At 44.7% G+C, this 23922-nt stretch overlaps 2 protein-coding genes and 1 pseudogene across 2 annotated transcripts; all 3 read left to right on the top strand.

Moving 5' to 3' along the window:
* The first annotated feature begins 2000 nt into the window (after window positions 1-2000).
* On the top strand, window positions 2001-2692 carry LOC147973991 (uncharacterized; annotated as a pseudogene).
* Window positions 2693-3039: 347 nt separating this feature from the next.
* Window positions 3040-4145, top strand: LOC147973990 (BTB/POZ and MATH domain-containing protein 2-like). Its single transcript, XM_087524866.1, has 2 exons — window positions 3040-3381; window positions 3462-4145. Exons 1-2 carry the CDS (start codon window positions 3040-3042, stop codon window positions 4143-4145), a joined length of 1026 nt encoding a protein of 341 aa, XP_087380992.1.
* A 2192-nt stretch (window positions 4146-6337) lies between these two features.
* Window positions 6338-7447, top strand: LOC147973989 (BTB/POZ and MATH domain-containing protein 1-like). Its single transcript, XM_087524865.1, has one exon. The coding sequence runs from the start codon at window positions 6338-6340 to the stop codon at window positions 7445-7447; it is 1110 nt and encodes a 369-aa protein (XP_087380991.1).
* The last annotated feature ends 16475 nt before the right edge of the window (window positions 7448-23922 follow it).

Here is a 23922-nt window from a genome sequence, read left to right as displayed (position 1 = left end):
ACATGGCGTGATCGCAGGGCCTGGTCATGGTGTGCCTCGCGGAATCTTTGCGCACCATCGCCCTCCGCCATCACCAAGGCAACACCAGAGAAAAAGGAGAACAACCATCATATCCAGATATGATGGAGCACCTTCTCATACAAGGATGATTTTCGAGCCGATGAACCGTACCACCGCAAGCGACGCGATCTGAGTGTTTGTTGAGAGGAGTAGTTACGGGTGCATGAAGCCACCTGACGATTGATTTCTGTGTGTGTGGCCTGATCGATGCAACAGTCACATTTTCAATAGTTTGTGGTAAAAATAGTCATGTTATCAACCAACAACTCATTATACTCACAGTCTCTCTCTTTCAATTAACTCATCTTCTTTATCATTGCAAAACTCAGGTAAACATAAGCACCCAACAACGCGAATACGAATCCATGCCTATGTTCCTTGGAATTTATTTTTCAAACAGAAATATGGATCCCAAACTCAGGTCTCTTTGGCAATTTACAAAACCCTTACTCTCTCTGTTAATTATTTTTTAACAAATTTGCACACGACCACCCCCTCCCCCTTTATTTTGACATCTTAACGCGAATTAACCCAGTTAGCAATTTTTCATCTGGATTGCCCACTTAGAGAGAGTTTCACCAGTTTTTCTGTCCCCCCTTTAAAACTTTTTATGTTGCAGATAGTTCTTTTGGTGGTTCTTTTCTGGACAAAGCTTCAATGGGGTTACGTCTACTATGACGCAACGCCCAGAAGCAAATGCGGTGAATAAGAATAAGGTGAATGCAATGAACACAGAGTTGAGTGACATGAATAATAGTCATCAAGGCGAGGCAATAGGGAAGAAACCGTGTCTAACTAATCAATTCAACTGATTAGGACACCAGTCCACCAGGGTTCAAATCCTGGTGCTCGCATTTATTCTTGGATTTATTTCAGGATTTCCGGCGATGCGCATTCAGTGGGAGGAGATGTTCCCATCGACGACGAGGTGCCTACGGTGACTTCGTAAATTTGAAGATGATATGCCGGCTCAGTCTTTCGGAGGTGCTCATAGAGGTAGGGTGCGCGTGTGTGCGTTTATAGAGATGAGTATATGCGCGTGTATATGAACGCTTGTGTCTGTACTGATGTTAAAAAAAACTGATTAGGACACCGAGAAAAACGTGAGGAGAAATATTGTGACGTGACGCGCCACATGTACCTAGTGGTCGGGACCTACATGATAGATCACTACATGGGATAAAATCTGGCAAACGAACACCAAATAGGGTAAAACCTAATAGAACATTCGCTAAATAGGGCAATTAGGATGAAAAGCTTTTAAATAGTGCAACTTGCTCCAAATATGTTAAAGCAGGGGGGTAAAAAACGAAATTTCACTCTAATCTAATAAAGGTAAGGGTATGTACAATGATTGATAAGACGGTCTTATCTTACACCCACCATCCAATTAAGATATGACAATAAAACATAACGTACAATGGGTTATATGTTAGTCTTATCTCTGTTCCTAAATTTATGGTGAGACAAACTGTACTAAGAGATCATCTCTTGATTAAAATAAGACAAAACTCTTTTTTTATTTCTCTCTCCTCCACCTCAGCAATGTTAAGGCTAAGATATAACCATTATACATGCCCTAAAGAGGGACTTGGCGTATGCTCAAAAAAAAGAGAGAGGGATTTGGCGGAGAGCAGTTGTGCTATGACTTTTCCTAAGAGCATCTCCAACAGGTGCTGCAAAAGACGCGCCCGCGCGGTAAAATTTGGGTTTAGCGCGCGCCGGCTGGTACCGCGCGCTCCAGTGGTGGCGGGAAGTTACCGCACGCGGAAAGCGTTTGCGCGCGCGCGGGAGAAAGCGGCACGCGGCGCGGTAGATTTGACGCGCCGCTTCGCGCGCGCCTATAAAATGCCGCGCTCGCCACGCGCACAGACACAGCCACGCACCCTCCCCTCACAACCTCGCCGCTTCGCCGCTTTCCGCGCCACCACCGCGCCACCATGCCGCCGCGCCGCCGGGGTTCGTCGGGCTACCGCGGCGTCTGCGAGCGCCCCAACGGCTAGTACTCCGCCGAGATCCGGTCCGGCGACGTCCGGCTCGGCCTCGGGTCGTTCCGGAGCGCGTACGAGGCGGCCCGCGCGTACGACACGGCGGCGTGGCGGTTGGATAGGCCCCGGACGCAGATGAACTTCCGGGACGTCTTCACGCGCGAGCAGGCGCAGCGCGTCGCCCCTCCGCCGCGTCTCATCACCGACATGGACCGTGCCGACCACGCTCGGCGCTGCCGCCGCCTCCTCATTGCCGAGGAGGACGAGCGAGCCATGGTGGAGTGGCGCCGTCGCCACCCGGAGGACGTCGCCGACGAGCGTGCCTACTGGGCGGAGAGGACGGCAAGGCGCCGCGCGGAGCGGGCAGACCGGCGTCGGCGGAAGGCATTGGCGAATGCGCAGTGCGACATCGTTTCAGCAGGTGGGAGGTCGATCTTCACGTCAGACGATGAACGTTGGGACGACATTTGGCTCGATACCTCGGACAACACCGACGAGGATGATGATGGTGATGATGGTGGTAGCGATTTGGAGTAGTTTCTATCTAGTATACCGTAGTAGTTTCTATCTACTTGCACCGTAGTTCTATCTATCTATGTTTTCGAACTATCTATCTAGTTGCACCGATGTAAAATACCTTTGTATCGTTTATCTTTATTTTTTATCTATGCAATTTATCTTATTATGCTTTTGAAAATGTTGTCGCGCGCGCTGCATTTTTAGCGCGCTGCTGGAGCGGCGCGCGCTACATTTTAACGCGGCTGCTGGAGCCAGTGCTGCCGCCGCGTCAAATTAGGCGATGCGCGCGTGGCAAATCTGTTTTTTACGCGCGGCGTGTCCGGCACCTGTTGGAGATGCTCTAACAGAAGTGTCTCGTTGGGCTACGGCTAGCATCAGACTCCGACTCAACCTAACAACATATAGATCGATAGCGATGAGAGATCCATATATATGCATGACATCTCGTTCCATCGAGCCAATCAAGATCGTCATGGCGCCGTCGCAGCCGCGGAACAAGACCTCGTCGGCGCACCGGTCGGCGTTCCTCCGGGGCGAGCACCGCTTCGACATCGTCGGCTACCGCGCGCGCAAGGACCTCGGCGTCCGCAACACCGTCCGGTCCGCCGACTTCCAGGCCGGCGGCTGCACCTGGGCCCTCATGTGCTGCTTCGACCACCCCTATCCTTACGCGCGGCGTCGCGGTTCCGGGGACCAGATCCAGCTCGTCTGCATCACCCTCCAGCTCGTCTCCAACCGTCCAACGACGGCCACGACGTGGTCGCCAGGGCCAGCCTCAGGATCGACGACCCTGCGCCGCCGGAGAAGAAGGGCGGTCCTCGCCGGTGGCCGCCTGCTATGTGGCGGAGCGTCGAGGCCAAAACCTTCCTCGCCGCCGCTCATGGTCGTGGGTAGGACGACGACCCCGATGAGTGCACCGGCAAGAGCTACTGGGAGCTGCCCGTCCCCGACAGGTTCCGGGAGTCTATCTACGTCAGGGACGACCGGCTCACCATCCACTGCACCGTCGACGTCCTCCAAGAGGAGGCCGACGAGACCGCGACCAAGGACTGCTCCGTCTCCGTCGTGCCGCCGTCCACCATCCTCCGTGATCTCCGCAAGCTACTGGACGTGTCGCAGTCGTCAAAGGCAGACAAGCCGGGCACGCGCTTCGCGACGGACGTGACGTTCGTGGTGGAGGAGCAGACCGAGATCCGGGCGCACAGGCTCGTGCTCGCCATGCGGTCGCCGGTGTTCGCCACGCAGCTGCTCGGGGAGATGAAGGAGGGCGCCGCGCGCTCCCGCGTCACGGTCGACGACATGAGCGCCTCCACGTTCAGGGCCATGCTGCACTTCATCTACACCGACGAACTCCCTCCTCTCAGGTCCAAAAAACACAGTGTGGACGTGGCCGGCGATTTGCTGGTGGCCGCGGACCGGTACGACCTGGAGAGGCTGAGGCTCATGTGCGAGAAGATACTCGCAGACAACATGGACGCCAAATCTGTGATGACGACACTGATGCTGGTGCACGGCCGAGACAGCTGCCGGCAACGGAGGAGTACAAGGAGCTCAAGGAAAGCTGTGGCGTCTTTGTGACCGACGTGTTAGAGAAAATATGGACGCACACCTTTGCCTTCATCATCGTCATCTTCCTCCGAGTTAATTGCACAGAACCACAATTCAGGCATCACATGCAGATTGGTACCATGATTGCTAATTTTTACATGTCAGTACCAACATTGGTCCAAGTTTTTGCAAAAAGGTCTAAATCGCGCATAAATACGTATTGACAGTGTATCTGACCGAGGGGCCCGCCTGTCGGGTGCCTATGTGGCAGTTTTTTTGCAGAAAACCCCCTAGCTTTATATGTAATCACATAAATGCCCAGTATTTCGCGGGAAAATCGCTATTGAGGGATTTTTTTTTGTTCGCAAGTTTTCCACAGACTTGTTTGAAAGTTTCCGGCGAATTGAACATTATAATAGCAGAAACGAAAAATGCCGCGCGAGGAGGGTTCGAACCCGCGACCTATCGGTCTGCAACTGAGCGCGCTAGCCACGCCGACTTTAAGACCTTGGGCCGGAAGTTGGTCTTAGCGAAGCTGCGCATCACCCAAAATTTATGTCTCTTCACTCAGGCCTAATACACAGTTTTTTTAGTTACTCGTGTATTAATTGTATTTTCTTCAATGCGCAGTTACTTGTTTCTCAAAAATTATAATTTCAATGCGCAGTTACTTGAAAAGTAGACAAAATGTATTAAAAATAATTGTGTAATCATAATAAATGTTTGAAATGCATTAAAACTGTTCAAATTTTATTAAAAAAAATCAATGTATTTCTTAAAATGCAAGAATTATTTTACACGCTAAGTTCTTAATACGTGCTGAAACATTTTTTGAAATATACATTGTCGAAATAATTCATCATGTCTAAGAAAATGTTCACCAAAAATTACAAAAATTTCACCTTGCATTATGTCAAATATTCATCATATCTTAAGAAAATTGTTCAACGTATATTAAAAAAAATGTTAGCATGTATTACCAAAAGTACATTATATTTAAAAATGTTCACCATTTGGAAAGAAAAATACACCATGCATTAAAACATGTTCTCTATATGCAAAAAAAGTGCTCAGCGTACATTAGAAATTGTTCATGCGCATTGAAAACATGTTCACAATATTACTGAAGCCGATCTTAAAAAATGTTCCAAGTGAGTGAAAAAAGAAGAATAAAAAATAAAGAAAAAGAAAGAAAACTTCATCGGTTTCTAATAAAGTTCATCAAATTTTAAAAATACTATCTATTGTGAGAAAGAGAAAAGTTTATCAAATTTTAAAAGAAAGAGAAAAGTTCATCGATTTTTAATAAAGTTCATCAAAAAAAAAGAAAGAGAAAAGTTCATCAAAATTTAAAAATACTATCTATTGTGAGAAAACTTCATTGTGTTTTAATAAAGTTCATCAATTTTGAAAAAAGTTCGTTGATTTTCAAAAGAACTTCAATGATTTTGATAAATTCACTGATTGTGAAGAAGTTAAATGATTTGAGAAAAAGTTCGTTAATTTTGAAACAAATTCATAATTTTGAAAAAAGTTCATCGATTTAGAAACAATGCTTGTGATTTTGAAAACAACTTAAAGGATTTTGGAAAGCAGCTTGCGAATCTAAACAACGAAGAAAATGAAAAGAAACGAAAAAAGAAGGAAGAGTAAAAAGGCAGCAAGTGTGTAACTGAATGAAAAAAAAATATTGCAGGCTTTGCTTGGCCCAGCTGCCCGGCCCAGCGTGTATGTACTGGTATAATAAACGTTTCTCCAGGATCTCGTCAACAGCGAAGATGTGGCGTTGTGGCTAGCCCGCGCAGACCTACGACGACCGGTGGCGGGTCTCAGGTTCGAATCCTCCTCGCGCGCGTCTTCTCGTTTCGGTTATTTATTATTTGTTCAGTTCGCCGGAAACTTTCAAACAAGTCCGTGGAAAACTTGCGAACGAAAAAAAAATCCCTCTTGATAGCCATTTTCCTGCGAAATAATGGGCATTTATGTGATTACATATAAAGGTAGGGGGTTTTCTGCAAAAAAACTGCACATAGGCACCCGACAGGCGGGCCTCCTCGGTCAGATACACTGTCAATATGTATTTATACGCGATTTAGACCTTTTTGCAAAAACTTGGACCAATATTGATACTGACATGTAAAAATTAGCAATCATGATACCAATCTGCATGTAATGCCTGAATTATGGTACTTCTGTGCAATTAACTTTCTTCCTCCTCCTCAATGGCCAATGGCGGCTGCACTCAGCAGCCACAAAAGAGCGCGTCCATGTTTAACTCGTCGGAGACGTTCAAAGGCACGCACGAGTTCAGGATCCCAAACTTCAGTGCCATGCAGAGGAGGTTCCGCGTGGACGAATGCATCCAAATCGGCGGTCACGGCTGGGTCATTCTCGTGTACCCGTCAGGAATCCGCGGGCACGGGCACGACGACAAGGAGGAAGACCAAGAGAAACACATAGGCGTGTTCCTCGAGATGATAACTAGTCCTCCTGGAGCTGCAGACGTGTGGGTGGCGTGCACCTTGAAGATGTGTGACCCGAGCGGCAAATTGCCACCGGTTTTCTGTTGGGTTGATGACTTCTGCAGTATTCATAAATACTTGGGAATGAACAAGTTCGGTGACCTGGCGTCTACCAATTCATGCTACCTGGGACACGACGGCTCCATCACACCTGGACACTGCGACGTCTCGGTCACCAAGGAGTACCCAAACACCAATGCCGGCACCGCCGCCGCTGCTGAAGCTATGACAACAGCGATCTCCGTGCCGTCGTCCAACATCGCCTCGCACCTGGAGAACCTCCTGGTGAGCGAGCAGGGCTCCGACGTCACATTCCTGGTCGGGGACACCGAGCTCCGCGCACACCGCCTCGTGATCGCTGCACGCGCGCCGGTCCTACACAAAGCCATGGCGGCGATGGATAGCATGGACGACCGCCTAAGGATGGATGACGTAGAGGCCCAAGTTTTTACTTCTGTGCTTGACTTCATCTACACCGACGAGCTGCCCGACCACTTGGGAAACACCACGACGATGGCCCGGGTCATGCTGGCTGCAGCGGACCGGTTCGGCCTGGAGAGGATGAAGGCCATGTGCGAGAACATACTGTGCGAGCACGTCACGGCAAAGAATGTGGTGGGCACGTTGAAGCTGGCGGACCACCACCTTTGCCAGGGGCTCAAGGACTTCTGCATGGAGCACATTTCGCAGCCGCATGTGCTCGAGCAAGTGGTGGGAACTAAGGGTTTCAAGGATCTCAAAACCACATGTCCATCGCTTCTAGAGGAGATCATCATCAAAATCTCCAAATTGTCGTCGTCGGATGGGTAGCTCGCCTCGCTAGCTCCACAAGTATACCTATAAATCCAATTGTACATGCACTCAATGCAATTTGTAACGTCCACATTGTCTCAACATTTTTGAGGTATGAACATTTTGACATTGATCATTAGTTATACTTGAACCCCTGCCGGCCTCTGGAACTTTGGGCGTGTTGTCGCATCTAAGTCCACCCCCCGCTACTGGTATCTCGATTTGATCATGAATCCCAGGCCTTAAGCTTTAACTTAACTAGATGATGCTTCGTGTGTTGCTATAGAAATTGATTGCAATAAATCTCAATGAAATTTGATTGTATGGCATAACTATTTTGATTATTTATTGTATTTCCTTTGGTCCATTTTTAGAACATTCCAACTTTGTCTCCACAACGGAGGAAAAACAAACAGCAGGAGGTCACACATAACTAAGTTTCAACACACCCTTGATTCCGTGGCTCTGTTTATTATCTTTCCCAGTGCTACTAGATGCAGCGAGATGGTTGAGATTTGCGTGAATTCTATGTTGCCCACCAATTAATCTAATGATGAGATTGGTTGACGCAGAAAAGCACCACCAAGATATTGGAAGTACCTTTACTTTGTATTTGATGATTTCTCTTACGGATGGTAGTGGTTTGATACTAATCATCAACTTACGCCCGAAACGCAACAACCAAAGACTAACTAGGTGGCATACAACCAGATTGATGTGTGATAGAAAATATGGGGCAATACATGCACGACTCAAATTGATGTGTGTTAGATAATAACGAGAATAAACGAGACAGAGAGAGCACACGGATTTTTTACGTGGAAACCCTTGCGGGAGAAAACCACGGACGCACGAAGGCGCAATCACTATGAGGAGGAGTATTACAAGCACGAGACGACAGGCCGTCTGAGGTGCGACTACATGGGGTATATATGAGGGGCAACACATAGAAGTCCTTATAGGACAAGTAAACGAGTTGTACTCGTACACGTCGGTACCAACGCAAAAGGCCCACACCGTATGTACTACGTCTAGTCCAATACGGTACTAGAATTTGGATCATAATTCAACAATCTCCACCTTGAGCCAAATTCCCTCCAGTAGTCGAAGAAAGTGAATAACTCCATCCAAATCAGCTTAAACACCTTGTGCGTCAAAGTCCATAGGACTAGTGAGAAATACCAACTAAGCCTGAGCAAAGCTCAAACTTATTGGTCGGAACTGGCTTTGTCATCATATCAGCAGGATTATCATGAGTACTTATCTTGCATACCTTCAAATCACCTTCAGCAACAACATCTCGAATATAGTGATATTTGACATCAATGTGCTTTGTTCCATTGGATTCTTTGTAAGATATATATCACTTTGACTGTCAGTAAATACGGTAGGGCAAGATGATTCTCCACAAAGCTCAGTGTACAAACCTCTCAACCAGATAGCTTCTTTGCATGCCTCAGAAATAGCCATATACTCGGCATCAGTAGTGGAACAAGCCACAATAGACTGCAAAGTTGCTCTCCAACTCACAGCACAACCACCAATGGTGAAAACATAACCTGTGATTGATCTTCTCTTATCCAAATCACCAGCAAAATCAGAATCAACAAAACCAACAAGTCCATCTCTAGTTTTCCCAAACTGTAAATAAGCATTAGAAGTACCACGCAGGTATCTGAAAATCCACTGAACTGCTCTCCAATGCTCTTTTCCAGGATTAGCCATGTATCTACTGACAACACTCAATGCATATGATAAATCAGGACGAGAACAAACCATGGCATACATAAGTGAACCAACTGCACTTGAATAGGGAACTCTAGACATGTACTCAATATCGGCATCTGACTTAGGACATAAAACTGATGATAATTTGAAGTGTGCAGCTAACGGAGTACTTACTGGCTTGGCATTATGCATATTAAAATGACGAAGAACTTTATCAATATATCCCTTCTGACTGAGATACACTTTTCCAGATGGTCTATCTCTGGATATTTCCATGCCAAGTATTTTCTTTGCTGCACCCAAATCCTTCATCTCAAATTCATTACTCAATTGCTTCTTTAGTTCATTAATCTCTGACATACTCTTTGCAGCAATTAGCATATCATCAACATAAAGGAGCAAATAAATAGTTGAACCTTTGACAGTTTTCAAATAAACACAACTATCATAATTAGACCTTTTGAAAACTTGAGAGAGCATAAAGGTGTCAAATCTCTTGTACCACTATCTCGAGGATTGCTTCAATCCATAAAGAGATTTCTTTAACTTACAGACAAGCTTTTCTTTTCCAGGAATAACAAAACCTTCAGGTTGTTCCATATAAATATCCTCTTCTAATTCTCCATGTAAGAATGCAGTTTTAACATCCAATTGTTCAAGCTCAAGATCATGCATGGCAACAATACCGAGTAAAGTGCGAATAGAGCTATGCTTCACAACAGGAGAAAAGACTTCGTTATAGTCAATACCTGGAATCTGGCTATAACCTTTAGCAACTAACCTTGCTTTATATCTTGTCTCATCATTAGGAGAAACACCTTCTTTCCTCTTAAAAACCCACTTGCAACGAATAGGTTTCTTCTCTCTAGGTAATCTTACTAAATCCCAAGTGCCATTTTTTTCAAGTGATTCCATCTCATCATGCATAGCAGTCATCCACTTATTACTATCACTAGAAATAATAGCCTCAGAATATGAAGAAGGCTCAGCATTACCTTCAATTTCTTCTGCAACAGATAAAGCAAAAGAAACAATATTGCATTCTTCAATTAACCTGTCAGGTTTATTACTACCCCGTCTAACTCTGTCACGTGCAAGATTCCAACTGGTGGAACAATAAGCTGATTTGGAGTGGGAGTGACATGTTCATCATTAACGATGGGTTCATCATGTGCATCAACAATTTCATTATGAGATGTATCACCTGAATCAATAACATGCTCCACCTGAATAGTAGGCTGCTGAATAGGAGGCTGCTGTTCACTCTCAACAGGAACATTAGTAGATGAAACATCATGTAACATAGCAGATTCATTAAAGATAACATTTCTGCTCATAACAACCTTCTGGGTTTCAGGAGTCCATAATTTAAAACCTTTAACACCAGACTTATAACCAAGAAAGATGCACTTAACAGCCCTAGGCTCCAATTTTCCATTATCAACATGAGCATAAGCAGTGCAACCAAAAACTCTCAACTGTGAATAATCAGCAGGTGAACCAGACCATACCTCAATTGGAGTTTTCTTATTAAGAGCAATAGATGGTGAACGGTTAATGAGATAACAAGCAGTGGAAGCGGCCTCAGCCCAAAAATGCCTATGTAAACCTGCATTGGACAACATGCAACGGGCTCTGGAAATAATGGTCCTGTTCATACGCTCAGCAACACCGTTTTTTTGAGGAGTATAAGGAACGGTGTAATGTCTGACAATGCCTTCAGACTTGCAATAATTCTTAAATTGCTTAGAACAGAATTCCATACCATTATTAGTGCGAAGTATTTTTACCTTCTTTTCAGTTTGTCTTTCAATCATAATCTTCCACTCCTTAAATGCTGAGAATGCTTCATATTTATGCTTCAAGAAATAAGGCCAAACTTTTCTCGAATAATCATCAATAATGGTCAGCATGTAACTAGCACCACCTAGTGACTTCTTGCGAGATGGTCCCCATAAATCAGAATGCACATAATCAAGAATACCTTCGGTTGTATGAGTCGAAGTGTTGAACTTCACCCTCTTGTGCTTGCCGAAGATACAATGCTCACAAAATTTTAATTTACCAGGTTCATATCCATCAAGAAGACTGTAGGATCTAGAAGTAGATGTGTCTAGAGGGGGGTGATTAGACACTTAGTGCTAAAGTTGCAATTTTTAAGCTTTTTCGGTTTAAGTGGAGTTTAGGCACAATTTCAACACACACAAACATATCAAGCAAGCATGCAAAGAGTATATGAGCAGCGGAATGTAAAGCATGCAACTTGCAAGAATGTAAAGGGAAGGGTTTGGAGAGATCAAACGCAATTGGAGACACGGATGTTTTTCCCGTGGTTCGGATAGGTGGTGCTATCCTACATCCACGTTGATGGAGACTTCAACCCACGAAGGGTAACGGTTGCGCGAGTCCACACAGGCCTCCACCCAAGGGTAAGGTTGCGCGAGTCCACACAGGGCTCCACCCACGAAGGGTCCATGAAGAAGCAACCACCCACAAAGGGTCCACGAAGAAGCAACCTTGTCTATCCCACCATGGCCATCGCCCACACAGGACTTGCCTCACTAGCGGTAGATCTTCACGAAGTAGGCGATCTCCTTGCCCTTACAAACTCCTTGGTTCAACTCCACAATCTTGTCGGAGGCTCCCAAGTGACACCTAGCCAATCTAGGAGACACCACTCTTCAAGAAGTAACAAATGTTGTGTAGGTAATGAACTCCTTGCTCTTGTGCTTCAAATGATAGTCTCCCCAACACTCAACTCTCTCTCATAGAATTTGGATTTGGTGGAAAGAAGATTTGAGTGGAAAGCAACTTGGGAAAGGCTAGAGATCAAGATTCATATGGTAGGAATGGAATATCTTGGTCTCAACACATGAGTAGGTGGTTCTCTCTCAGAACATATGAGTTGGAATGGTGTATGCGTTCTGATGGCTCTCTCTACGAATGAAGAGGAGGTGGAGGGATATATATAGCCTCCACACAAAATCCAACCGTTACACAGTTTTCCAATCTCGGTGGGACCGAATCAATAAACTCGGTCGGACCGAAAATGTAAACCTAGTGACCGTTAGAGATTTCGGTGGGACCGACTGGATCAACTCGGTGGGACCGATGTGCTAGGGTTAGGGTAAATCCAAAACTCGGTTTGACCGATTACTCAAACTCGGTGGGACCGATTTGGGTAATAAGTGAAACTGAGATTTGGCCAAGCAAACTCGGTGGAACCGATTGCATATCTCGGTGGGACCGAGAATATTGCAATGGGTAACAGAGAGTTTGCAAGCCCATCTCGGTGAGACCGAGATCCCATCGGTGAGACCGAAATGATTAGGGTTTGGCAGTGGCTTATGACAAGTGAAACTCGGTGGCGCCGGATAGGAAGAATCGGTAGGACCGAGTTTGGCTTAGGGTTTAGGTCATATGTGGAAGTGGGAAAGTAGCTGAGGATTTTGGAGCATATCATTAAGCACATGAAGCAAGAGGCTCATTAAGCAACACCTCATCCCTCCTTGATAGTATTGGCTTTTCCTATGGACTCAATGTGATCTTGGATCACTAAAATGTAAAATGAAGAGTCTTGAGCTTGAAGCTTTAGCCAATCCTTTGTCCTTAGCATCTTGAAGGAGTTCCCACAACTTTTAGTCCATGCCACTCCATTATTGAACTTATCTGAAACATGCTAGATCGAAATGTTAGTCCAACAAGAGATATGTTGTCATCAATTATCAAAACCACCTAGGGAGCACTTGTGCTTTCAATCTCCCCCTTTTTGGTAATTGATGGCAACATACATCAAAGCTTTAGATAAAGATATAAAGAACAACAAGTAATGCTTTGGAAGGACATGTAACAAGCATAGGCTCCCCCTACATGTATGCACTCATGTAAATATGAAATATAGAAGCATGTGAGAGCATAACCATGACAGAGTAGGCAATGTGTTACATGTATCTTGGCCATATGCATCGGAGCAAAAGATTATCAAGGAAAATACCTTCATGCTCATGAGTCCTTCTTGCAAACAGTATGTACATAAGCAAGAACTCCTCATACTCATGATTTTGATGCATATACTTACCTTGTGGTCTTGAGTTGGCTTAGGATGGAATGAACCTGCACAAACAAGGTTAGATAACACAGGTACATCCACTAGCCATAGCAAACAAAAGAAACCACAAGAATACCAAGACTGGGATGACATGTAGAGAGTGAGTACAAGGTACCACATTGAATTCAACATGTCCCCAAGAATAAAGATATGCAATGAATTTGACTGATTTCTTTTCCTTAGGTGTCTTGCTCCCCCTGAATCGTACATGGGATATTGGGAGAAGATAGGAAACAGAAAATCAGAGATGAAAGATATGAATAGAACTTAATTCAAATGAGCTCATATGAACATGTCTTTCCCCCAAAAAGACATGTGGCATCTCTCCTCTTGAACATCAAGCATCTGGGATCCTTGAGTATTCTCTCCCCCTTGGAGATTTCTTTCTCCCCCTTAATATATGGGATCCTTGAGTATTCTCTCCCCCTTGGAGATTTCTTTCTCCCCCTTAATATATGGGATCCTTGAGTATTCTCTCCCCCTTAGTACTTTCTCCTTTGTAGGTGATAAGCTTTTGATGTGATCTCTCTCTCCCTGATGATAAGCTTTGATGTGATCTCTCTCTCCCCCTTTGATATCAATTTCCAAGAAGGTTTTTCCTGGAATCCGTCGAATAGGTTTGGTCCTCGAGATTCAGTACAAAGCAGGGAATAAAACTGTGATGCTTGTAGAGGACAAGATTCATTGAGTGGAGCTGGATCAGAAGAAATGTAGAACAAGTGGCAAACTGTTTTTCTGATTGCAAAGTCGGTGGCACCGAGTGACATATTTCGGTGGTACCGAAATGATTCGGTTGGACCGAAAATTGCAAGTCGGTGAAACTGAGTTTACACAGAGAAAAACACTTGTCACCTCAGCTCACTAGACATGTAGGATCTCACAAAGATTTGCAATGAATTACCTGAAGGATTTGCAAGGAATTAAATGCAGAAAAATGCAGAACAAATCTAAAGAAGAAACTGAAAGATCTAGATGAAGTTTTTTTTTGTTTTTGAAAAAGATAAAGAAACTAAACATGCATGAGACAAATGCAATAACACAGAAAAGAACACAAGAGAACTTCATCTAGAGTTGGGCCGTGACATAGTCACCTATGTTAGAGTATATTGACTTAGGAGTCAAGTGAGAACACTTGATCATAGGTCATACTCATCGTTTAAGCTCAAAATGGGGTTACCACTTTTCGTTTAAGCATCTTGATGTATTCACATCTTGTTGAGTTGCTTTGACTCATGTCTTGGAGTAAAGCTTCTCTAAGATGGAATAACATACCTTGGGTGGTGGTGTGGTTCTTGCTCATGTAGTTGAACTTGTGTGGGTGCTCAAGGTTGATGTAGCTCATCAAGAGTTGGGAGCACCACTTGGAGTTTGAGTTCATCTACCTACATGGGTTAGTTCTTGCAGGGAAGAGCACTTGTGTATCCAAAAATGACAATCATGAAGCTTAACATAGAATTTGTCAAAGGATATGTTTGAATGGTTTTGTGCTTCCTTGTCTTCAACCACTATTGTGTAGAGTCTTGGTGATGTAGAGATTGCTCAATATGTGAGTGAGTCGCAATCTCATGGAATTAGATTCAACCAAGCACCTACATGGGTTAGACAACATGCAAGGTGCAAATATATCCAAGACATAAGATAGTTATCATAAGAGATATATCATGGATTAGTCATAAGCTCATGTCTTGCATGTATCCAATGGAGTTTCTACTCCAAGTTCGAAGCATCAATGATGTTCAATTCTCCTCTCAACCTGCAAAACACTTTCTCATCAAGTGGTTTAGTAAATATATCCGCTAATTGCTTGTCGGTGCGAACATGCTTAAGATTGATGTCACCCTTAGCAACATGATCTCGAATGAAATGATGACGAACTTCAATATGCTTAGTTCGAGAATGTTGTACAGGATTATGACCAATTTTGATAGCACTTTCATTGTCACAAAGCAGTGGAACATGTTTCACATAAATCCCATAATCTTTAAGAGTTTGGGTCATCCAAAGTAATTGAGCGCAACATGAACCAGCGGCAATGTATTCCGCTTCGGCGGTGGATAAGGATACCGAGTTTTGTTTCTTGGAAGACCAAGACACAAGGGATCTACCAAGAAATTGACAAGTACCCGAAGTGGACTTTCTATCAACCTTGTCTCCGGCATAATCCGAGTCGGAATAGCCAACAAGATCAAAAGAAGACCTCTTAGGATACCAAATGCCAAAATTTGGTGTATGGATTAAATATCTCACTATCCTTTTCACAGCCTTAAGATGACAATCTTTAGGAGCAGCTTGATATCGTGCACACATGCACACACTTAGCATAATATCAGGACGTGAAGCACATAGGTATAACAATGAACCAATCATAGAGCGATGAACCTTTTGATCAACCGGTTCACCATCTTTGGTTAAATCATTATGTCCACTAGTAGGCATGGGTGTAGACATACCTTTGCATTCTTGCATATTGAACTTCTTAAATAAGTCCTTGGTGTACTTTGTTTGAGAGACAAATGTACCTTCCTTAGTTTGCTTGATTTGCAACCCGAGAAAGAATTTGAGTTTACTCATCATAGACATCTCAAACTTCTCTGACATTAGCTTTCCAAACTTTTCACTAAAGAGAGGGTTAGTTGAACCAAATATGATATCATCAACATAAATTTGGCATACAAATAGTTCTCCATTAACCCTTTTAGTAAAAAGAGTAGAATCAATTTTACCAATTTCAAAACCACTTGTAGTAAGGAACTTGGTCAAGCATTTATACCATGCTCTAGGAGCTTGTTTAAGACCATAAAGAGCCTTATGAAGTTTGTAAACATGATTTGGTTTCTTAGGATTGATAAAGCCTGGAGGTTGTTTGACATAAACTTCCTCCTCTATTTCTCCATTTAGAAAAGCACTTTTAATGTCCATTTGGTACAAGGTGATATTATGGTGATTAGCATAGGAAAGTAAGATGCGAATGGACTCAAGTCTAGCGACGGGGGCATATGTCTCACCATAGTCCATACCTTCGACTTGTGTGTACCCTTGAGCGACGAGACGTGCCTTGTTGCGAACCACTTATCCATCTTCATATTGCTTGTTGCGAAACACCCATTTGGTACCAATGATGTTGTGGTTGTTGTCGGGCTTCTCGACCAATGTCCAAACTTGGTTTCTCTCAAAATTATGTAGCTCTTCATGCATAGCGTTTATCCAATCCGGATCTTCCAATGCTTCTTCAACCTTCATAGGTTCAATGCTAGAGATGAATGAATAGTTTTCACAAAAGTTAGCTAAACGAGTTTTTGAGCGAGTGATTCTCCCGGTTTGTATATCATTGAGGATTTGCTCGACGGGATGATCTTTGGCAATTCTTGCTCGAACTCGTGAGAGCTTTTGCTTGGGTCTTCATTGAGCATCTTCTTCATCTTGTTCTTCTTCTTGGCCTTCTTCATTGTTGACGTCGTCGTTCTCTTGTCGTGGTGGAGAAGGAGGTTGTTGATGTTCATCTTGACGTACTTCCTCATTTTCTTCATCTTGGTGTGTCCCACTTGTGGATGCTTCCGTGTCGATTCTTGGTTCACCTTGTCGTGAAGTAGAAGCTTCCACTTGGACGGATGAAGTACTCTCCTTCACCTCCGTTGGACGAATTTTGCCAATGGACAAGTCTTGGATTGCTTCTGAAGGGTCTTTGTCTCCTACATCAATTGGCAATTGCTCTACTTGCGAGCCATTAGATTCATCAAACTTCACATCTACCGTCTCTTCAACCTTTCGGGTGAAATTGTTGTAGACACGGTAAGTGTGAGAGTTTGAGCCATAACCAAGTAGAAAACCTTCATGAGATTTAGGAGCAAACTTTGAACGACGATGCTTATCAAGAATGTAGCACTTTGAGCAGAATACTCGAAAGTATCCAACTTGGGGTTTGTTACCGGTGAGAAGCTCGTATGCCATCTTGCCGAGTAGCTTGTGAAGATATAAGCGATTTGTTGCGTGACAAGCTGTCTCAACCGCTTCTGCCCAAAAGTGCTTCGGCGTATTGTATTCATCAAGCATCGTTCTTGCCATTTCGATGGGCGTTCGGTTCTTCCTCTCAACAACTCCATTTTGTTGAGGTGTGTACGTAGCCGAGAACTCGTGTGAAATCCCTTCTTCGTCAAGAAAGGTGTCCACATTTGCGTTCTTGAACTCCGTTCCGTTGTCACTCCGAACCTTCTTGATCTTCACGTCAAACTGATTTTGGGCCTTCGTAGCGAAGTTTCTGAAGATCTTCTGGACCTACGACTTGTCATTAAGAAAGAACACCCACGTAAATCTTGAAAAATCATCAACTATAACTAGACCAAAAGAATTTCCACCGAGACTCTTGTAGGCGTTGGGACCAAAAAGATCCATATGAAGTAGCTCGAGTGGCCTTCTTGTGGTCATGATGTTCTTCACGGGATGCCTTCCTCCAACCTGTTTACCTGCTTGACAAGCACTGCAAAGTCCATCCTTATCAAATATGACATTGTTAACTCCAAGGATATGATTTCCTTTAATAAGCTTGTCAAGGTTTCTCATGCCAACGTGACCTAGTCGTCTATGCCACAACCAACCTTTTGAGGATTTAGCAACAAAGCAAGTTTTAGGTTGTGCCTTTTTAGAGAAATCGACAATGTAAAGATCACCTCTACGCATACCCGTAAAGACCATTTTATGATTGTCTCGACGAAATACTTGGCAATCTACCTCAGTAAATAGGACATTCAAACCGAAATCAGCAAGTCTAGATACTGGAAGTAAGTTGTAGCCAAGAGATTCAACGAGCATGACATTTTGAATGGAACTATCATGTGAGATGGCCACCTTACCAAGGCCAACCACTTTACCCTTTGAATTATCACCAAAGGTGACATATTTTCGAGGGCCGTTGTTTTCAGCAAGCTCACGAAACATCTCTTCATCTCCGGTCATATGATCAGTACATCCACTATCAATAACCCATTCCTTTCCTCCTGATTCATATCCCCGAAGATTTGCCATAAGACCAAAATGTCTCATTGCATCATCAAGATCGAAGTCACTATCATCATCATCATCATCATCATCATCATAGTATCCATGTTCATCATGATCTTGTGACTCATCATTTCCTAGAGAGGGTAATTCATTAGATAAATGATCAAAGTGGTTACTTTTATGAATTCTTATAGCTTTGAATATGATATCATTAATGATTCCAACATCTCCTTTAGCATGCTTAAGATTGGTAAGTTCAAATAGGCAATTACCAAAACTAGGATCACTAGAGTTCATCTTACTCAAGGCAATAGATTTATGGAGAATTTCATCCAAATTTTTCAAGGAATGATCGGGAAATCGTTCCTCAAGAAATTTCCATATAGTATAGGCACAATTAAGAGTAGGCAAACTAGCAATCAAATTTTTGGGCAATCCTCTAATGATGAGCTCAATAGTTCTAAGATTGCGAATCATGTCAATATCTTCATCTAGGGTAGGATGCAAAGGATCAATATGAGGTGCACAAGGACTAGCAATATACTTGTTCAAATGATATTGATTGAAGATTACAAGCATCTCATTTTTCCACTCATGAAAATACTCTTCATCAAGAATAGGCACTCTATGTCTAAGACTCCCTAAGGTAGACACATCCATCTTCCTCCAATGGTGATTAAACCAAGGCAATGGAGACCAAAGCTCTGATACCACTTGTAGGATCTAGAAGTAGATGTGTCTAGAGGGGGGGGGTGATTAGACACTTAGTGCTAAAGTTGCAATTTTTAAGCTTTTTCGGTTTAAGTGGAGTTTAGGCACAATTTCAACACACACAAACATATCAAGCAAGCATGCAAAGAGTATATGAGCAGCGGAATGTAAAGCATGCAACTTGCAAGAATGTAAAGGGAAGGGTTTGGAGAGATCAAACGCAATTGGAGACACGGATGTTTTTCCCGTGGTTCGGATAGGTGGTGCTATCCTACATCCACGTTGATGGAGACTTCAACCCACGAAGGGTAACGGTTGCGCGAGTCCACACAGGCCTCCACCCAAGGGTAAGGTTGCGCGAGTCCACACAGGGCTCCACCCACGAAGGGTCCATGAAGAAGCAACCACCCACAAAGGGTCCACGAAGAAGCAACCTTGTCTATCCCACCATGGCCATCGCCCACACAGGACTTGCCTCACTAGCGGTAGATCTTCACGAAGTAGGCGATCTCCTTGCCCTTACAAACTCCTTGGTTCAACTCCACAATCTTGTCGGAGGCTCCCAAGTGACACCTAGCCAATCTAGGAGACACCACTCTTCAAGAAGTAACAAATGGTGTGTAGGTAATGAACTCCTTGCTCTTGTGCTTCAAATGATAGTCTCCCCAACACTCAACTCTCTCTCATAGGATTTGGATTTGGTGGAAAGAAGATTTGAGTGGAAAGCAACTTGGGAAAGGCTAGAGATCAAGATTCATATGATAGGAATGGAATATCTTGGTCTCAACACATGAGTAGGTGGTTCTCTCTCAGAACATATGAGTTGGAATGGTGTATGCGTTCTGATGGCTCTCTCTACGAATGAAGAGGAGGTGGAGGGGTATATATAGCCTCCACACAAAATCCAACCATTACACAGTTTTCCAATCTCGGTGGGACCGAATCAATAAACTCGGTCGGACCGAAAATGTAAACCTAGTGACCGTTAGAGATTTCGGTGGGACCGACTGGATCAACTCGGTGGGACCGATGTGCTAGGGTTAGGGTAAATCCAAAACTCGGTTTGACCGATTACTCAAACTCGGTGGGACCTATTTGGGTAATAAGTGAAACTGAGATTTGGCCAAGCAAACTCGGTGGAACCGATTGCATATCTCGGTGGGACCGAGAATATTGCAATGGGTAACAGAGAGTTTGCAAGCCCATCTCGATGAGACCGAGATCCCATCAGTGAGACCGAAATGATTAGGGTTTGGCAGTGGCTTATGACAAGTGAAACTCGGTGGCGCCGAATAGGAAGAATCGGTAGGACCGAGTTTGGCTTAGGGTTTAGGTCATATGTGGAAGTGGGAAAGTAGCTGAGGATTTTGGAGCATATCATTAAGCACATGAAGCAAGAGGCTCATTAAGCAACACCTCATCCCTCCTTGATAGTATTGGCTTTTCCTATGGACTCAATGTGATCTTGGATCACTAAAATGTAAAATGAAGAGTCTTGAGCTTGAAGCTTTAGCCAATCCTTTGTCCTTAGCATCTTGAAGGAGTTCCCACAATTTTTAGTCCATGCCACTCCATTGTTGAACTTATCTGAAACATGCTAGATCGAAATGTTAGTCTAACAAGAGATATGTTGTCATCAATTATCAAAACCACCCAGGGAGCACTTGTGCTTTCAAAGACCTCTCTTATTTAACTCTGCCAAACCAAGTTCACTCATATGTCCAAGACGCATATGCCAAAGGTTAGCAGCATCACAATCAGAATTCTTTGAAATAGCTGGAGTAGCATTACCTGAAACGGTAGAACCTCAAAGGTAATAAAGACCATTGGTCGAACTTAAGTCACCTTTCATCACAATAAGGGAACCTTTGGTGACTTTCAAAACACTATCTCCACCTGAATACTTGTATCCCTTTGCATCAAGGGCACTCATAGAAGTAAGATTTCTCTTCATCTTCGGAATATACCGAACATCTGTCAAAGTTCTGATTATGCCATCAAACATCTTGATTCGAATAGAACCTATGCTTTCAATCTTGCATGGTGAATTATCAAAACCCAAAACGGAACCAGTAGAAGTTGTGGAATCAAAAGTATTAAACCAATCTCTATGTGGATACATATGAAAAGTGCATGCAGTGTCAAGTACCCACTCATCATTGGTCTCAGCACATCTAGCAATAACGACAAGAGCATCATCGGAACTATCATCACGAGCAACGTTAGGAGAATTTTCACCTTGTTTGTTACCTTTCCTCTTTTCTTTATTTTGCAACTTGAAACACTCTGAGATGTCATGCCCGTCTCTCTTGCAATACCTGCAATATTTCTTGTCTCTGGATTGCGACCGGCCCCTGTAGCCATTTTTACTTTTGCCTCTGTTTCCATTATTGGAGTTCTTCTCCTTTGTCCCGCCACGAACAGATAATCCCTCGGCTTGGGATGAACTCGAACCATCATGAGGCACCATTAATTTCATCTTCTCCTTAGAGTTCAAAGCTTCATAAACTTCATGAAATGTGAGAGTATAACGACTGTATAATATGGTGTCTCTAAAATTGGTATAAGAACTTGGCAGTGAACAAAGTAACATTAAAGCAATATCTTCCTCTTCATACTTAACCTCCATTACAGCTAGATCGGATATAATCTCCTTAAATTCTGAAATATGATTCAAAACATTACCTCCCTCGGGTAACCTGTGCAGGAATAATTTTTGCTTCAGATGCATCTTGCTGGTGAGATCTTTAGTCATGCAAATCCCTTCCAGCTTTAACCATAGAGCGGCGGCAGTTTTCTCGCTCAAAACTTCCTGCAAAATATTATTATGCAAATGGAGTTGAATTTGTGACAAAGCCTTACAATCAATTCTTTTCTCCTCAGCAGTCCAGTCCTCAATTCGGTTCTTCCCAAACTTATCCAGTGCTACATCATAGTCGTCCTGTGCCAACAACGTCCGCATCTTGACTTGCCATACGGTAAACCTTGTGTCACGATCCAGCAGCGGAAAATCGTACTTCATGGATGCCATGTGTTGATAAACTGTGCACAAAGTAGTACAAGTCGTAGAAAAATTCTTGATAGAATTAATTAATGCGGAGCAACGGAGTTGAAAAAATAGCACCTGAAAACTCTCGGTGGCTGTAGCAATTGATGATCTAGTACTCAATTAGTACTAGCTTCGTCACGTACTAGTGCGTGAGGAGTACTAGTTGAAACAGTACTTGAACGGATCAATGCTCACGCGCCGAGTAGCAGCAGCAAAACAAATTGCCTCGGGACTTGATCCAACTGCAGAGCACGCGTGGACGCGTATGCACGCGAGGGCAGCTAGCGGCCTCGACGGGAATTAATCCACAACAGACCTACTCCAGAGTTCCTGTCGGTCTCGGTTTTTACGACGGCTGCAGCACAAATCGATCTGCCTTCGAATTGACAGATCCCTGGTCGGACAGATCGCACCACGGCGGCGCGCACAGATAAAACCCTAACTCTCGTCTCAAACTCTCCTATCTGAAACCTCAACTCTGATACCACTTATTAGATAATAATGAGAATAAACGAGACAGAGAGAGTACATGGATTTTTTACGTGGAAACCCTTGCGGGAGAAAACCACGGACGCACGAAAGCGCAATCACTATGAGGAGGAGTATTACAAGCACGAGACGATAGGCCGTCTGAGGTGCGACTACATGGGGTATATATGAGGGGAAACACATAGGAGTCCTTGTAGGACAAGTAAACGAGTTGTACTCGTACACGTCGGTACCAACGCAAAAGGCCCACACCGTATGTACTACGTCTAGTCCAATACGGTACTAGAATTTGGATCACAATTTAACAATGTGCAACATCCTAAGCCAATGAGGTTGTAGTCATTCTTTCTTACGCCGCATTTAGTGGTCGCGTTTGAGAGATCGAATTTGCCAAGCCCGGTTGTATATGCTCTCCTCTTGAAACATGCTTTCGCCCCGCCTTATAAATAAAATAACGAACCAGAGTACACGGCCGAACGATACAGTGGTGGGGAGGCACCCGGGCGCGTCAGCAAATAGTGACCGGTCATGCCTCAAAAAATGCATTCAACATCCGAATACCTCAAATTAGAAATCTCAAATCCATATATTATTACATGCAACGTGAAACCTAATCTAAGCGGAGCTCGTCCGGTTGCGCTCCCCGCTCGCCCGGCTCCGTCCTGGCCATGTCCGGCGGCCGGCTGCGCTACTCAGAGTGTTGGTCTGGTCGCCAGCAAGGTAGGGTAGGAAATGGGACACGAGCCGGCTCACGGGACTCGAGGCACCGCCGTCTCTCATGCCCTACTCTTCCTCGTCGGAGCCCGGAACCCAAACGGTGCCGATGGACATCAGATCAATGACGGATCCGTTCGGGGACGAGCCATCGACGTCCACCACGATGTGGTTGCGGCGCCCGGACCGCTGCGCCATATGGGGCGCCGGAGAATGCGACTCCGCCTCGCCGACGTCCACTGCTACGAGGGCTGCCGCCGCCTCCCGCGCCCGGTGCCTTGCACGGCAGGCACGCTATGCCATGGCCTCATGGGAAGATGGTGCGTCTCGAATGTCGGCGCGCCACCGGAGGGGTTGCGCATCCGCCAGCGCCTTCGGACACCAGACGGACCGCACGGCCTCCGGCGAGGCAGCCACGGCCGGCCTAGTGCCGGATCCATGCGTCATTTGGTTGGACACAATGGATTCCCGACGGATGGAGTCCGAGCGCAGCCGTGCACAGGCCTCCTCCTGGGCGTGGTGGAGCGCAAGTCGGACGATCATCTCCTCCTTGGGGCCGCGTGGGATGAGCAGCGGCGTGGGCGCGTGCAGCCGTAGCACCTCCCGGATGACCAGGTGCAGGTACGGGAGCTCGCCGAGGGCGTGCTCCTCCACGCTGCCGCGGGCCTCCAGGGCTCGCCGCACCTTGGCCGTGGCCTT

Source organism: Triticum urartu, chromosome 5A (assembly GCF_056163025.1).
Source record: "Triticum urartu cultivar PI428250 chromosome 5A, HENAU_Tu73, whole genome shotgun sequence".
NCBI classification, from domain to species: domain Eukaryota; kingdom Viridiplantae; phylum Streptophyta; class Magnoliopsida; order Poales; family Poaceae; genus Triticum; species Triticum urartu.
Note: the sequence above shows the minus strand (reverse complement) of the source record. Positions and strands in the feature narration are given on the sequence as shown.

Coding starts and splice junctions, on each gene's coding strand:
- LOC147973990 (XM_087524866.1), top strand. CDS start 3,040: ATGGCGCCGTCGCAGCCGCGGAACAAGACCTCGTCGGCGCACCGGTCG. Junction 3,382..3,461: donor GCCGCCGGAGAAGAAGGGCG/GTCCTCGCCGGT, acceptor GGTCGTGGGTAG/GACGACGACCCCGATGAGTG.
- LOC147973989 (XM_087524865.1), top strand. CDS start 6,338: ATGGCCAATGGCGGCTGCACTCAGCAGCCACAAAAGAGCGCGTCCATG.